This window comes from Scyliorhinus torazame, chromosome 15, assembly GCF_047496885.1.
Source record: "Scyliorhinus torazame isolate Kashiwa2021f chromosome 15, sScyTor2.1, whole genome shotgun sequence".
Lineage (NCBI taxonomy): Eukaryota > Metazoa > Chordata > Chondrichthyes > Carcharhiniformes > Scyliorhinidae > Scyliorhinus > Scyliorhinus torazame.
Genome location: NC_092721.1, coordinates 138,872,391 through 138,887,797, shown reverse-complemented (window position 1 = coordinate 138,887,797; position 15,407 = coordinate 138,872,391). Strand labels below are relative to the sequence as shown.

Genomic DNA, 15,407 nt, shown 5'->3' with positions numbered 1-15,407 from the left:
CGTATGCGAGGCTGGAGCTGACTGCTAAAAGTGGTGTACGGCACACTTAACAAGGATAAGGATGAATCGGTTGTTTGGAGTGGTGGAGGATAAATGTGAGCGGTGTGGGAAGGACCCAGCCAACCATGTCCATACGTTCTGGTCCTGCCGAAGTTGGAGATATTGGGGGTCAGTGTTCAGCACCATGAAGCGCTGCGCAGGTCAAAGAGACACAGCCTGAGTGAGACACATCCAGAGTGGGGAATTTGAAACTTGACAATTTGGTGCAGTGAGGTAACCAGGAAAGGGAGAGAACCAGAGAGCATCTAAGGCCTTAGGAAGGTAAGTAAGTGATTTTTACTTTTATTACCTTTTCAAATTGTGTGTGTGTGGGGCGGGGGGGGGGGGGGAATAACTGAAGTGACATCACAGAAAAGCTGTGACCCGAGTGACTGGTTGGAAATCTACACTAAATTAAAAAATTAAGCATTGGTAACTAATTAAACATAATTACTTAATTATAATTTAGAGGGGTATCTAAGCCAGAGATCAGAGATTACTATATTTAGCTTTCACATTTATAGTAGACATCTAGTGCTAGGAAACAGATAGTTAACAGTAACTTTAAAAAAAAATTTTTTTTTTAAAAAAAACTTTTAATTTTAATTTACTAATTAATTGACGCAATGTCAGTTAGAGGGGTGCAGTGCTCTGACTGTGAGATGTGGCAGGTCCGGGAGGCTTCCAGCGTCCCGGATGGCTTCATCTGCAGAAAGTGCACCCAACTGGAGCTCCTCACAGACCGCATGGTTCGGTTGGAGCAGAAATTGGATGCACTTAGAAGCATGGAGGTGGCGGAAAGCGTCATAGATAGCAGTTATATAAATGTGGTCACACCCAAGGTGCAGGCAGAGAAATGGGTGACCACCAGAAAGGGCAGGCAGTCAGTGCAGGAATCCCCTGTGGTTGTCCCCCTCTCGAACAGGAATACCCCTTTGGATACTGTCGGGGGGGATAGCCTATCAGGGGAAAACAGCAGCAGCCAGAGCAGTGGCACCACGGCTGGCTCTGATGTTCAGAAGGGAGGGTCAAAGCGCAGAAGGGCAATAGTAATAGGGGACTCTATAGTCAGGGGCACAGATAGGCGCTTCTGTGGACATGAAAGAGACTCCAGGATGGTATGTTGCCTCCCTGGTGCCAGGGTTCAGGATGTCTCCGAACGGGTAGACGGCATCCTGAAGGGGGAGGGCAAACAGGCAGAGGTCGTTGTACATATTGGTACTAATGACATAGGCAGGAAGGGGCATGAGGTCCTGCAGCAGGAGTTCAGTGAGCTAGGCAGAAAGTTAAAAGACAGGACCTCTAGGGTTGTAATCTCGGGATTACACCCTGTGCCACGTGCCAGTGAGGCTAGAAATAGGAAGATAGAGCAGCTAAACACGTGGCTAAACAGCTGGTGTAGGAGGGAGGGTTTCCGTTATCTGGAGCACTGGGAGCTCTTCCAGGACAGGTGTGACCTATAAGGACGGGTTGCATCTAAACTGGAGAGGCATAACATCCTGGCCGCGAGGTTTGCTAGCGTCATACGGGAGGGTTTAAACTAGTATGGCAGGGGGATGGGCACGGGAGCAATAGGTCAGAAGGTGAGAGCATTGAGGGAGAACTAGGGAATAAGGACAGTATGGCTCTGAGGCAGAGCAGACAGGGTGAAGTTGCTGAACACAGCGGGTCTGGTGGCCTGAAGTGCATGTTTTAATGCAAGAAGTATTACGGGTAAGGCAGATGAACTTAGAGCTTGGATTAATACTTGGAACTATGACGTTGTTGCCATTACGGAGACCTGGTTGATGGAAGGGCAGGATTGGCAGCTAAACGTTCCAGGATTTAGATGTTTCAGGCGGGATAGAGGGGGATCTAAAAGGGGTGGTGGAGTTGCGCGACTGGTTAGGGAGGATATCACAGCTGTACTACGGGAGGACACCTCAGAGGGCAGTGAGGCTATATGGGTAGAGATCAGGAATAAGAAGGGTGCAGTCACAATATTGGGGGTTTACTACAGGCCTCCCAACAGCCAGCGGGAGATAGAGGAGCAGATAGGTAGACAGATTTTGGAAAAGAGTAAAAACAACAGGGTTGTGGTGATGGGAGACTTCAACTTCCCCAATATTGACTGGGACTCACTTAGTGCCAGGGGCTTAGACAGGGCAGAGTTTGTAAGGAGCATCCAGGAGAGCTTCTTAAAACAGTATGTAGACAGTCCAACTAGGGAAGGGGCGGTACTGGACCTGGTATTGGGGAATGCGCCCTGCCAGGTGGTAGAAGTTGCAGTAGGGGAGCATCTCGGGAACAGTGACCACAATTCAGTAAGTTTTAAAGTGCTGGTGGACAAGGATGAGAGTGGTCCTAGGGTGAATGTGCTAAATTGGGGGAAGGCTAATTATAACAATATTAGGCAGGAACTGAAGAACCTAGATTGGGGGCGGATGTTTGAGGGTAAATCAATATCTGACATGTGGGAGGCTTTCAAGTGGCAGTTGAAAGGAATACAGGACCAGCATGTTCCTGTGAGGAAGAAGGATAAATACGGCAATTTTCGGGAACCTTGGATAACGAGAGATATTGTAGGCCTCGTCAAAAAGAAAAAGGAGGCATTTGTCAGGGCTAAAAGGCTGGGAACAGACGAAGCCTGTGTGGAATATAAGGAAAGTAGGAAGGAACTTAAGCAAGGAGTCAGGAGGGCTAGAAGGGGTCACGAAAAGTAATTGGCAAATAGGGTTAAGGAAAATCCCAAGGCTTTTTACACGTACATAAAAAGCAAGAGGGTAGCCAGGGAAAGGGTTGGACCACTGAAGCATGGGCATATATGTGTGGAGCCAGAGGAAATGGGCGAGGTACTAAATGAATACTTTGCATCAGTATTCACCAAAGAGAAGGAATTGGTAGATGTTGAGTCTGGAGAAGGGTGTGTAGATAGCCTGGGTCACACTGAGATCCAAAAAGACGAGGTGTTGGGCATCTTGAAAAATATTACGGTAGATAAGTCCCCAGGGTCTGATGGGATCTACCTCAGAATACTGAAGGAGGCTGGAGAGGAAATTGCTGAGGCCTTGACAGAAATCTTTGGATCCTCACTGTCTTCAGGTGATGTCCCGGAGGACTGGAGAATAGCCAATGTTGTTCCTGTTTAAGAAGGGTAGCAAGGATAATCCAGGGAACTACAGGCCAGTGAGCCTTACGTCAGTGGTAGGAAAATTACTGGAGAGAATTCTTCGAGAGAGAGGATCTACTCCCATTTGGAAGCAAATGGACGTATTAGTGAGAGGCAGCATGGTTTTGTGAAGGGGAGGTAGTGTCTCACTAACTTGAGAGTTTTTAGAGGAGGTCACAAAGATGATTGATGCAGATCGGGCAGTGGATGTTGTATATATGGACTTCAGTAAGGCCTTTGACAAGGTCCCTCATGGTAGACTAGTACAAAAGGTGAAGTCACACGGGATCAGGGGTGAGCTGGCAAGGTGGATACAGAACTGGCTAGGTCATAGAAGGCAGAGAGTAGCAATGGAAGGATGCTTTTCTAATTGGAGGGCTGTGACCTGTGGTGTTCTGCAGGGATCAGTGCTGGGACCTTTGCTGTTTGTAGTATATATATATATATAAAATATATATATATATATATATATATATATATATATAAAAATGATTTGGAGGAAAATGTAACTGGTCTGATTAGTAAGTTTGCAGACAACACAAAGGTTGGTGGAATTGCGGATAGCGATGAGGATTGTCAGAGGATACAGCAGGATTTAGATTGTTTGGAGACTTGGGCGGAGAGGTGGCAGATGGAGTTTAATCCGGACAAATGTGAAGTAATGCATTTTGGAAGGTCTAATGCAGGTAAGGAATATACAGTGAATGGTAGAACCCTCAAGAGTATTGAAAGTCAGAGAGATCTAGGTGTACAGGTTCACAGGTCACTGAAAGGAGCAACACAGGTGGAGAAGGTAGTCAAGAAGGCATACGGCATGCTTGCCTTCATTGGCCGGGGCATTGAGTATAAGAATTGGCAAGTCATGTTGCAGCTGTATAGAACCTTAGTTAGGCCACACTTGGAGTATAGTGTTCAATTCTGGTCGCCACACTCCCAGAAGGATGTGGAGGATTTAGAGAGGGTGCAGAAGAGATTTACCAGAATGTTGCCTGGTATGGAGGGCATTAGCTATGAGGAGCGGTTGAATAAACTCGGTTTGTTCTCACTGGAACAACGGAGGTTGAGGGGCGACCTGATAGAGGTCTACAAAATTATGAGGGGCATAGACAGAGTCGATAGTCAGAGGCTTTTCCCCAGGGTAGAGGGGTCAATTACTGGGGGGCATAGGTTTACGGTGAGAGGGGCAAGTTTTTTTTTACACAGAAGGTAGTGGGTGCCTGGAACTCGCTACCGGAGGAGGTGGTGGAAGCAGGGACGATAGTGACATTTAAGGGGCATCTTGACAAATACATGAATCGGATGGGAATAGAGGGATACGGACCCAGGAAGTGTAGAAGATTGTAGTTTAGTCGGGCACCATGGTCGGCATGGGCTTGGAGGGCCAAAGGGCCTGTTCCTGTGCTGTACATTTCTTTGTTCTATGTCCGAGGCTTTGCATGCGGTTCTGGAGCCAGGTCCCCTGGAGGCCATATTCAGGGTGTAGAACTGCCGGACTTGCAGATGGGAGCAGGAACAGATGTCTTGGCCTTTATTTCATTGATTGCTCGTAGGCGGGTTCTGTTGGGGTGGAGGTCAGTTTCTCCCACAGTGCCTCGGCATGGCTGGGGGATCTGGAGTTTTTGGCTTTGCAAAAAGTAAAATTTGCTCTGCGGGGTAGATGAGGGGTTCCACCAGAAATGGGATGCTCATTCTGCACTTTGGAGACCTGGCTGTGCGAGGGGATTGGTGGGGGGTGTTGTGTTATGTACTCTGGGATAACACATAACACTGGCTGCAACTTTAACCAAAAGATACTCCAGACCTTGAAGTTAGTTCAATCTGATTTATTGAACCAGTAGCACAGTTCTCTAAGAGTTCGACTCTCTGCTAACCTTTCGACTCTCTGCTAACCTAAGTGTGGTTACTCTGTCTGACTGAAACAGACTAGCTCTTAGCCACGTGCTGGAGGTGCGATACTGTACATACACCCTGACTCACTCTGTAGATGATCATCAGTGGAAAGAGGCGGAGTGTGAGTGCCTCATGCCTTTTATAGTGAGATACCACCCCCGAGTGTCCTGCCTGTTCATTGGTCATGTCCTGTTCTCGGTGTTCATTAGCTGCCTGTCTGTATATCATTATCTGCACATCGAATAAGAATATTTCTCAACAAAAAAAAACTTAAGGTGTCCTTTTGATTACAATATCATCACCAGAACAAATGACATACCTTCATTAATGCAGTTTCCCCACTGATCTGTTGAACATTGACTTGGGAACCTGCCTCCAGTAGAATTGCCACTGTTGTAAGATAATTCTAAGGAAAGGGAGAAAATAAATGATGTTCAGATCCACACTTGTTAAACGCACACGAGGTTACATTTAATGACATAAGTGGTTACTGGGAGTATTTCTTTGAAGTATCCACTTATAAGAACTATTTAGTCATTATGATCAGGGCAGGTTTCATTTATTTTAGAGTAATGGGGCTATTAGAGTCTTCTGGTCTTTATGGCATAGAATTTACAGTGCAGGAGGCCATTCGGCCCATCGAGTCTGCACCGGCTCTTGGAAAGAGCACCCTACCCAAGGTCAACACCTCCACCCTATCCCCATAACCCAGTAACCTCACCCAACCCCACCCAACACTAAGGGTTAATTTTGGACACCAAGGGCAATTTTGGACACTAAGGGCAATTTATCATGGCCAATCCACCTAACCTGCAGATCTTTGGACTGTGGGAGGAAACCGGAGAAAACCCACGCACACACGGGGAGGATGTGCAGACTCCGCACAGACAGTGTCCCAAGCCGGAATCGAACCTGGGACCCTGGAGCTGTGAAGCAATTGTGCTATCCACAATGCTACCGTGCATGTAAATCAGTTTTCTGTCATACTTCCAGTGAATTTGTAACGATACATTAGCAGAAAGTATTTAAGACTATGATTAGTCAAGTTCTCACTTAAACTTCCTTCTGGTCCTTGCAGCTCAAACTATTATATTCTACACAATATCTGACTAGCACGAACTTTATTTAGAACCAGACATCCTAGTCCGAACAGTATTACTCAAGGTGCTAATCAGCACAACATTTATCCATTTTAGCTGAGCGTAGGCAGCATGTGACAGTGGTTAGCACTGCTGCCTCACGGCACAGAAAACCTGGGTTCAATCCCGGCCACGGGTCACTGTCCATGTGGAATATGCACATTTTCCCCGTGCCTGCATGGGTCTCACCCCCACAACCCATAGGTGTGCAGGGGTAGGTGCTAAATTGACCCTTAATTGGGAAAAAAAATTGGGTATGCTTTTAAAACATTTTAAACAATTTTATGAATAATTTGGTCCAGGGATAAAAGCTCAGGCTAAAGTATAAAGCTATACTTTATACTTTATGGGGAGGGTCCAGGTCACAAATCTTATGTTTAGCACATCAACCAATATCACCATGGCCAAAATGTGGAACAATTTCCTTCGTTATCCTTGACCGGAGAGAAAGGTAGTTTAAAAAAAAAATCATTTAGTTTTGTTAATACATGACAAAAAAAACATAGGTAGGTGATTCTAACAGTATAAATAATCAATAAATTGGGCTAGAAAGCAAAACCTTCTCAGCGGCATGCATCAATGCAGTGGTGCCATTCTTCTGTCTGGAACTGATCTTTGCACCCTTTTTGATGAGCAACCTAAGAATGTCATCTTGCCCTCCAGCAGCTGCAAACATGACCAGATTCATTCCACTCGGGTCCTGTAACAGAGACATCATCCAAAATATGAAATTTTAAATGCAGATTAGTCAGCTGAACGAACATTTACCATTGCCTCACCCCCTCATCCCTCTGAAGGATTCATGTGGAAAAAAATAGAATTGGCTACAGGCCGATTTTCTTCAAATTTCACCAGATTTCACGAATTTGCTCCTATTTTCTTCAACTACTTGGATAAAGCGGATAATGGCCATCACTAATGTTATGAAAGCTTGTGAACAGCAGTTATGAAGCAATTCATTAAAGACAAAAATTATTTATTAGGATGTTCCAGGAAGAATAACTTCCCGCTCTTCTTTGAACTGCTGCCATAGGATCTTTAACATCCATGATCTGGGGAAGTTGCTATTGTTCTTCTCCTTCTGCTTACTTTACTTAATAAATAAGCATCAAGACACCAATCATGCATAAGGGATAAGTGGACACTGAAATAAATAGGTTGTTTTAAGGATCTGAGAAGTTAGTGGCAGTATCACAGTTGGAGAACTTGTACACGAGTTGGTAACTTCCTCAAAACAAACTGGAACTCAGTCTGAATCACATGAAACAGTGCATCATTTCGCCTCCAATGATCAATACAGAAAAACTGACCACACTCACTTGAGGGTGTATAATATCAGTCTTCTGAAAGATGGAAGCTGTGCCATCGCAGCATTCCTCCAGCACTGCACATACATTGAAATGTTAGCCTGTATTATATGCTCAAATCTCTGGAGTGGAACTTGAACTAACGACCTTGTAACTCAAATTATCAGTTTCAACAGTTAAACCTTCCTTTCAAAAGTAAATAATGGCATTTCTGAAAATTGACTTCCTTACTAGCAAACTAAAATTGTTCCATTACCATTCCACTGCCACCTACAACAAAAACTTCAGATGTCGACAAACAACGTGGACACAAATTTGTATCACCTGAAGTGGCCATTAGTGGTACTATTTCTTTCTTGGGCCGTGCCATGAAAATGAAAACTGAAATGAAATGAAAATTGCTTGTCACAAGTAGGCTTCAAATGAAGTTACTGTGAAAAGCCCCTAGTCGCCACATTCCGGAGCCTGTTCGGGGAGGCTGGTACAGGAATTGAACCGTGCTGCTGGTCTACCTTGGTCTGCTTTCAAAGCCAGCTCTTTAGCCCTGTGCTAATATGAACATCTAATCATGGAGGCAAAAGTTCATTGGTGGCTCAGACAAACCTGTGTCTTTCAAAGATAAATAAAATCTACATTAAAGTACTATTAAGCGTATAAAATAATTTTAATTATTGGCAGCGTTGTGCAGTAACCATTCTATAATGATAAATAAATATCCAACACATTGCCTTTACTTCATACAAGTCTGTTAACATAGAAAACAAGCTAAAAAGCTCTTTACAGGGACATATCAGCTGAAGATTGATATTAAGCCAAAGATGACATTCAGACAGAAACTTGTCCTTTGGTCAAAGATTTAGGTTTTAACCGGTGTCTTCATGGAGCAGAGTGGTGAAAAGAGTTTATGGCCCATGTGGATGATTTACCCCCGTCAATGGCAGGGTAAAGAATACACAAGAGGCCAGACTGGAGAAATGCAAGTTACAAGGACTATAGGATTATTACAGGGATAGGGAACGGCAACTCCACGGAGTGGTTGGGCTGAAAGGGGGGGGGAAGCGAGGATTGTTTCCCGCGCTTAGAACGGAGGGGGGAGGGGGAGAACCTGTGGATGGGGAGCGGGAGAGGAGGGTGTGCCACACAATGGGAGGAGTCGAAGGAGAGGCGGGAGTGGCCGGGGTCAGCAGCAGTCAGCTGACTTGCGGAAGTGCAATGGGGGGAGTAAACCATCTAGGATGGGTCCTAGCTGGGGGTGGGGGAAATAGAGTTGCTGCTGCTAAGGTCAAGGAGGAGCTGCCTGGTGAAACTAAGGATGAAGGAAGAGCGCTGGATGCGGTTATACAGAATGAAAGATAGGAGAAAATTTGAAATCGATGAACCTGACAATAACAAAGGTTTTGCTGGAAAAAAAATAATAATTTCTCAAAGCTTTTTGACTTCCAGTCACAAGAAAACCAATGTCAGGGGAAACAACAACTTTATACTGCATGCAAAGAGGGTGCAGATGGGTTAGTGGATTCAGATTGGCAGGGGCAGTGCCACGGAGAACATACCAGTTGATGTGATTGATAGTTAACCGCAAAGCAATGTTTGAAATTTAAACCAGGCAGCTTGGGTTAGATTGGTCAAAGTATCGCCCTGCGGAATGACCCAGAAAATGGCCATCACTTACTCTGCTTAGTTGAAACAGGCAGTGTCCATGTTCTTTTGTCTAAAAACAGGGCCCAATGCATTCCAGTGCATGCAAATACATTACACGGTGAACCCAAGGGACATACTTAAACTGTTGTGTAATTTTTAGCACAGAGGATTATTTAACAAATGTTGTCCAACTGTTGGCACTTAACTGTCAGTCAGCATCAAGTAGTGCACTCTCATTGGCAACGCTCTACCAGAGTCCACTTGTCAGCAAATCAGCACCTTTTTCCCATAAAGTTGTTTGTTCCCGTGAAACTGGTATTCTTGCAATTGCCCTGTTGAGTTAAAGCTGAAAGGCTTTTACAAATGCCTTTTTTCAGCAATACTCAAATTCTATACTGCCAAATGACTATTAACAAAGTATTTATGATAATTTCAGCAAAACATGGATAGAGGCAGGGGCAGACACAGGTAACTTTGTGGAGGCAGAAGTAGGCAGTTTGATAAAACAGAGGTTAAGAGAGTCAGCAATGAGGAAGAACTGGGTATTATGGGCATACATGTGGAGCCTGATGTCTTTTGAGCGGCATCACCAAATAACAGTTTATAAGTGAGAAAGAGGATAATTCTGAGAGACATCAGAGGTGTTTGGTGGGAAAGTAAGTCATTATAGGAGATATTATGGCTACAGCTGGATAGGCAAGAATCGAGCCAGGCAAGAGCAGTGTTACTCAGCTTGACACTGCAGGAGTGTTGGAGGAGGATGGTGTGGTCAACTTTGTCAAAGGCTACAGATAGGTCAAGAGATAGTAGTAGAAAAGGATGTATTTTCACCCGAGAATTATCGAAAACACTGCCTCATATTTACATACCTCTTGATCCAGATTGTATTCTTGGCCTGAATTTAGAGCCAGTTTTACAGTCAAATAGTTCCCACTTTTTACTGCATCACGCAACATACCTACAACATGAATCAAGCAGAAATATTTTTAATCCATTACCCAGAGTTGAGGGCAAATTATTGACATGGTTAGGAAATTGGTTGTGCAGTAGGCAGCAGAGAATGGGCAAGTACTCTAATTGGCAGAAGGTGATAATGGTGTACCACGGGGCCTCAAATTATTCATTCATGACTTGGATGATGGCATAGAAAGTCATATCAAAATTTGCTGATGATACAAAGTTAGGTGGCATTATAGACAGCCTAGATGCTTGCATAAAATTGCAAGGGGATATTGACAGACTAGGTGAATGGGCAAAATTGTGGCAGATGGAATTCAATGTAAGCAAGTGTGAGGTCATCCATTTTGGACCAAAAAGGATTGGGCCGAGTATTTTCTAAATGGAAAGAAGTCAGGTACAGTGGATGCCCAAACACACTTGGGGGTTAAGTTTCTTAAAATGTCACAAACATGTTCAGAAAATAATCAAAAAGGCTAATGGAATGCTAGCCTTTATATCTAGAGGTTTGGAGTATAAAGACATGGGTTATGCTGTAGCTATACAAAACCGTGGTGAGACCCACTTGGGAGTACTGTGAGCAGTTCTGGGCACCACATTTTTGAAGGGAGTGCAACATAGATTTACAAAAATAATACACAGGGGTTGAATTAGGAGAGATTACACAAATGAGACCTGTTTTCACTAGAATTTAGATGGTTATGAGGTGATCTGATACAAGTATGCAAGACATGAATAGGGAAAGACATGTAGATAAAGATAAACTATCTCCACTGGTTGGAGATTCTAAAACTAGGGGACAGAGTCTAAAAATTAGAGCTAGACTGTTCAGGAGAGATGTTAAGAAGCACTTCACTCAAAGGGCGGTAGAGGCTTGGAACTCTCTCACAAACAGCAGTTGAAGCTATATCAGTTGTTAATTTTAAATCGGAGATAGACAGATTTTTGTTAAACAAAGATATTAAGGGACATATCCCAAGGCAGATATATGGAGTTAGGCCACAGATCAGCCATGTTCTCATTAAATGGTGGGACAGGCTAGGGGGCTGAATGGCCCAGAACAAAGAACAAAGAAATGTACAGCACAGGAACAGGCCCTTCGGCCCTCCAAGCCCGTGCCGACCATGCTGCCCGACTAAACTACAATCTTCTACACTTCCTGGGTCCGTATCCCTCTATTCCCATCCTATTCATGTATTTGTCAAGATGCCCCTTAAATGTCACTATCGTCCCTGCTTCCACCACCTCCTCCGGTAGCGAGTTCCAGGCACCCACTACCCTCTGCGTAAAAAACTTGCCTCGTACATCTACTCTAAACCTTGCCCCTCTCACCTTAAACCTATGCCCCCTAGTAATTGACCCCTCTACCCTGGGGAAAAGCCTCTGACTATCCATTCTGTCTATGCCCCTCATAATTTTGTATACCTCTATCAGGTCTCCCCTCAACCTCCTTCGTTCCAGTGAGAACAAACCGAGTTTATTCTCACTCTTGCTCCTATATTCCTACCTTCCCAAATACTCTCGTATTTGCACTTTATTAGTTAATTACATTAATAATTCTCAGTAAAACAAGCATGATAATAAATTGGGACTTTAGGATAGTGATGAACAACCTAGTGCCTAGACGAAGGACAATGCAATTAGTCTAGTAATATTTTATGGGCTGCCCATGTTCAAGTCATGATCAAATATTATTTTAGAGAGCATCTTAGCGATTCTTCAGTTTCCCCATTGTGGAAGAGTCTGTCCACAAAAACCAGCCAATCACCACCCCATCAGTCTACCCTCAACTCATCAAAATGATGGAAAGTGTTGATGACAGTGTCATCAAACACCACTTGATCACCAATTATCTGCTCACTATGCTCAGCTTGGGTTCCACCAGGGATATTCGTTACCGCTTTGGCCCAAACGTGGATAAAAAGGCTGAACTCAAAAGGTGATGCGAGAGTGACAGCTCTTGACAGAGTGCATCAAGGCAGCATTTGAACAAATGTGGCAACAATGGGCCCTTTTGAAGCCAATGGGAATCAGGAGAAAACTCTCTCCACTGGTTGGAATCATACTTAGCATAAAGAAAGAGGATTATTGGAGGTCAATCATCTCAGTCTCAGGACATTGTTGCAGACATTCCTCAAGGTAGTGTACTAGGCCAGCCATTTTCAGCGGCTTCATCAATGAACTTCCCTTCATCAGAAAATCAGAAGCCGGGGAGTTTTTAAAAAAAATTATTTTACGCAATTAGGCCTCTGGTTAGGCCAGCATTTATTGACAATTCCTAGTTGCCTTTCAGGTGTGGGTGAGTTGCCTTCTTGAACCACCGTAGTCCTAGAGATGGAGGTATACCTGTGCTGTTAGGGAGGGAGTTCCAGGATGTTACCCTGCGACAGTGAAGGAACGGCGATATATTTCCAAGTCAGGGTTGTGAGTGACTTGGAGGGGAACCTTCAGGTGGTACGGTTCCCAGGTATCTGCTGCTCTTGTCTGTCTAGATGGTAGTTGTCGTGGGTTTGGAAGGTTCTATCTAAGGAACCTCGAGTTACTTCAGTGCATCTTGCAGATGGTACACACGGCTGCCATGGAGGGTTTGAATGTTTGTGGAAGGGGGTAGAAATCAAGCGGGTTGCTTTGTCGTGGATGGTGTCGAGTTTTGCATGTTGTTGGAGCTGCAAGGGGGGGCGGGGAGGGTGTACTGTCAAGTGGTGAGCTACTCACCATAGGATTCCTAGCTTTTGACCTGCCCTGAACATAGAACATTAGAGTGCAGTGCAGGCCCTTAGACCCTCGATGTTGCGCCAACCCTTTTTTTTTTCAAAGCATTTTATTAAAGGTTTTCATAAAATATCAGTAACAAAATGAAAAAGAAACCCAACAGGGTTAAGTACAAAACACAGTCCAGAAAAACAACCCTCCATACCCCACTCCCTCCCTGTACATAAATTAACATTTACACCCCGACTTAATACAACAAGTATATACACCCCCTCAGACCCTCCAGTGTAAATAAAAAAAAAATAAAGTGACCCCCCCCCCCCACCGAGTTGCTGCTGCCACTGACCAGTGTCTACCGCTCTGCCAGGAAATCTAGGAACGGTTGCCACCGCCTAAAGAACCCTTGTACCGACCCTCTCAAGGCGAATTTCTTCCTCTCCAACTTAATAAACCCCGCCATATCGTTGATCCAGGATTCCACGCTTGGGGGCCTTGCATCCTTCCACTGAAGAAGAATCCTTCGCCGGGCTATCAGGGACGCAAAGGCCAGAATACCGGCCTTTCGCCTCCTGCACTCCCGGCTCCTCTGCCACCCCAAATATTGCGAGCCCCCAGCCCGGTTTGACCCTGGATCCTACCACCCTCAACACCGTCCTCGCTATGCCCTTCCAAAATTCCTCCAGCGCAGGGCAACCCCACAAAATATGGGTGTGGTTTGCCGAGCTCCCTGAGCACCTAACACACCTGTCCTCACCCCCAAAAAACCGACTCATCCTTATCCCGGTCATGTGTGCCCTGTGCAGCACCTTAAACTGTATGAGGCTGAGCCTCGCGCACGATGAGGAAGAGTTCACCCTCCCTAGGGCATCTGCCCACGTCCCTTCCTCAATTTCCTCTCCCACTTACCTTTTACCTCCACCACCGAGGCATCCTCCTCCTGCATCACCTGGTAAGTTTCCGAGATCTTCCCCACTCCCAACCCCCCCCTCAAGAGCACCCTGTCCTGTACTGTGGGTGGCCATAGCCACGGGAATTCCACCACCTGCCGCCTGGCAAACGCCCTTACCTGTAAGTGCCTGAAGGTGTTCGGGGGTTGGGGGGGGGGGGGGCCTGACCCTCCACCTGTACTTCCTGGGGCAAACCAGTGGTTCCCCCGTAACGGGGTCCACGCCGAGGCCCTAACTTCCCCCGTGCCGCCTCCACTGCCACCAAATTTTGAGGGCAGCCACCACCACCGGGGTCGTGGTATACCTCCTTGGAGGGAGCGGCAGCGGCGCCGTTGCCAGCACCCCCAGACTCGTACACACACACACAAGACGCCGTCTCCAGCCTCTTCCATGCAGCCCCCTCCCCCTCCATCACCCACTTGCGCACCATCGGCGCATTGGCGGCCCAGTAGTGTCCACAGAGATTGGGCAGCGCCAGTCCCCCCCCTACCCCGCTCCAGAAACACCCTTCTCACCCTCGGAGTCCCTCGTGCCCACACAATCCCCATTATACTACTGTTAACCCGCCTAAAAAAAGCCTTTGGGATAAACACGGTGAGGCACTGGAACAGGAACAAAAACCTTGGGAGCACCGTCATTTTGATTGACTGCACCCTACCCGCCAAGGACAGCGGCAACGCGTCCCACCTCTTGAACTCCCCCTCCATCTGCTCCACCAGCCTTGTAAAATTAAGCCTATGCAGGGCCCCCAGCTCCTGGCCACCTGGACTCCCAAATACCTAAGGCTCCTCTCCGCCTTTTTTAGTGGGAGCTCACCAATCCCCCTCTCCTGGTCCCCTGGATGAACTACAAACAGCTCGCTCTTCCCCATGTTGAGCTTGTACCCCGAAAAGTCCCCGAGTTCCCCAAGAATCCTCATTACCTCCGGCATTCCACCCACCGGGTCCGCCACATACAGCAGCAGGTCGTCCGCATAAAGTGACACCCTATGCTCCTCCCCACCACGCACCAACCCCCTCCAGTTCCTGGACTCGAAAGTACTCGGACCTCCTCCTGTTTGTGGCCACACTCGCCATTGGGACCTCATATAGCAGCCTAACCCACCTGACAAACTCCTCCACAAACCCGAACCTCTTCAGCAGCTCCCACAGAGGGGAGGCCCAAGTCAGGGGTGAGGAGACCGGGCCTGTAAAAGGAGCTGCGTCAAAGGTGGGGGCGCCTGGTGGATGGAAAGCACGGGCTTTTTCCCGTGCTGAAGACTGGAGGGGGCGGGGCCGGGGCGGGGAAGCGAGGATTGTTTCCCGCGCTTAGAACGGAGGGGTGAGAGGGAGAACCTGTGGATGGGGAGCGGGAGAGGAGGGTGTGCCACACAATGGGAGGAGTCAAAGGAGAGGCAGGAGTGGCCGGGGTCAGCAGCAGTCAGCTGACTTGCGGAAGTGCAATGGGGGGGGGGGGGGGGGGGGGGGGAGTAAATCAGCTAGGATGGGTCCTAGCTGGGGGTGGGGGAAATCGAGTTGCTGCTGCTAAGGTCAAGGAGGAGCTGGAGCGGGACGGGGGTATGCCGCTGTGGGGAACGGGCCAGGTGCGGGGGCGTGGCTGGCCGAGGAGGGGTCATGACTAGTCGGCG

General features: G+C 46.7%; 1 protein-coding gene across 1 annotated transcript in view; it reads right to left on the bottom strand.

Moving 5' to 3' along the window:
• The window catches only part of mphosph8 (M-phase phosphoprotein 8), a 108,164-nt gene that overhangs the window by 27,937 nt on the left and 64,820 nt on the right, over positions 1-15,407 (bottom strand). Inside the window, exons 7-9 of the mRNA XM_072476816.1 lie at positions 10,034-10,122; positions 6,776-6,916; positions 5,397-5,483 (exon numbers count right to left, since the gene is read on the bottom strand). Of these exons, the coding sequence (XP_072332917.1) occupies positions 5,397-5,483; positions 6,776-6,916; positions 10,034-10,122 (317 nt within the window). The remainder of the gene's footprint in view (positions 1-5,396; positions 5,484-6,775; positions 6,917-10,033; positions 10,123-15,407) is intronic.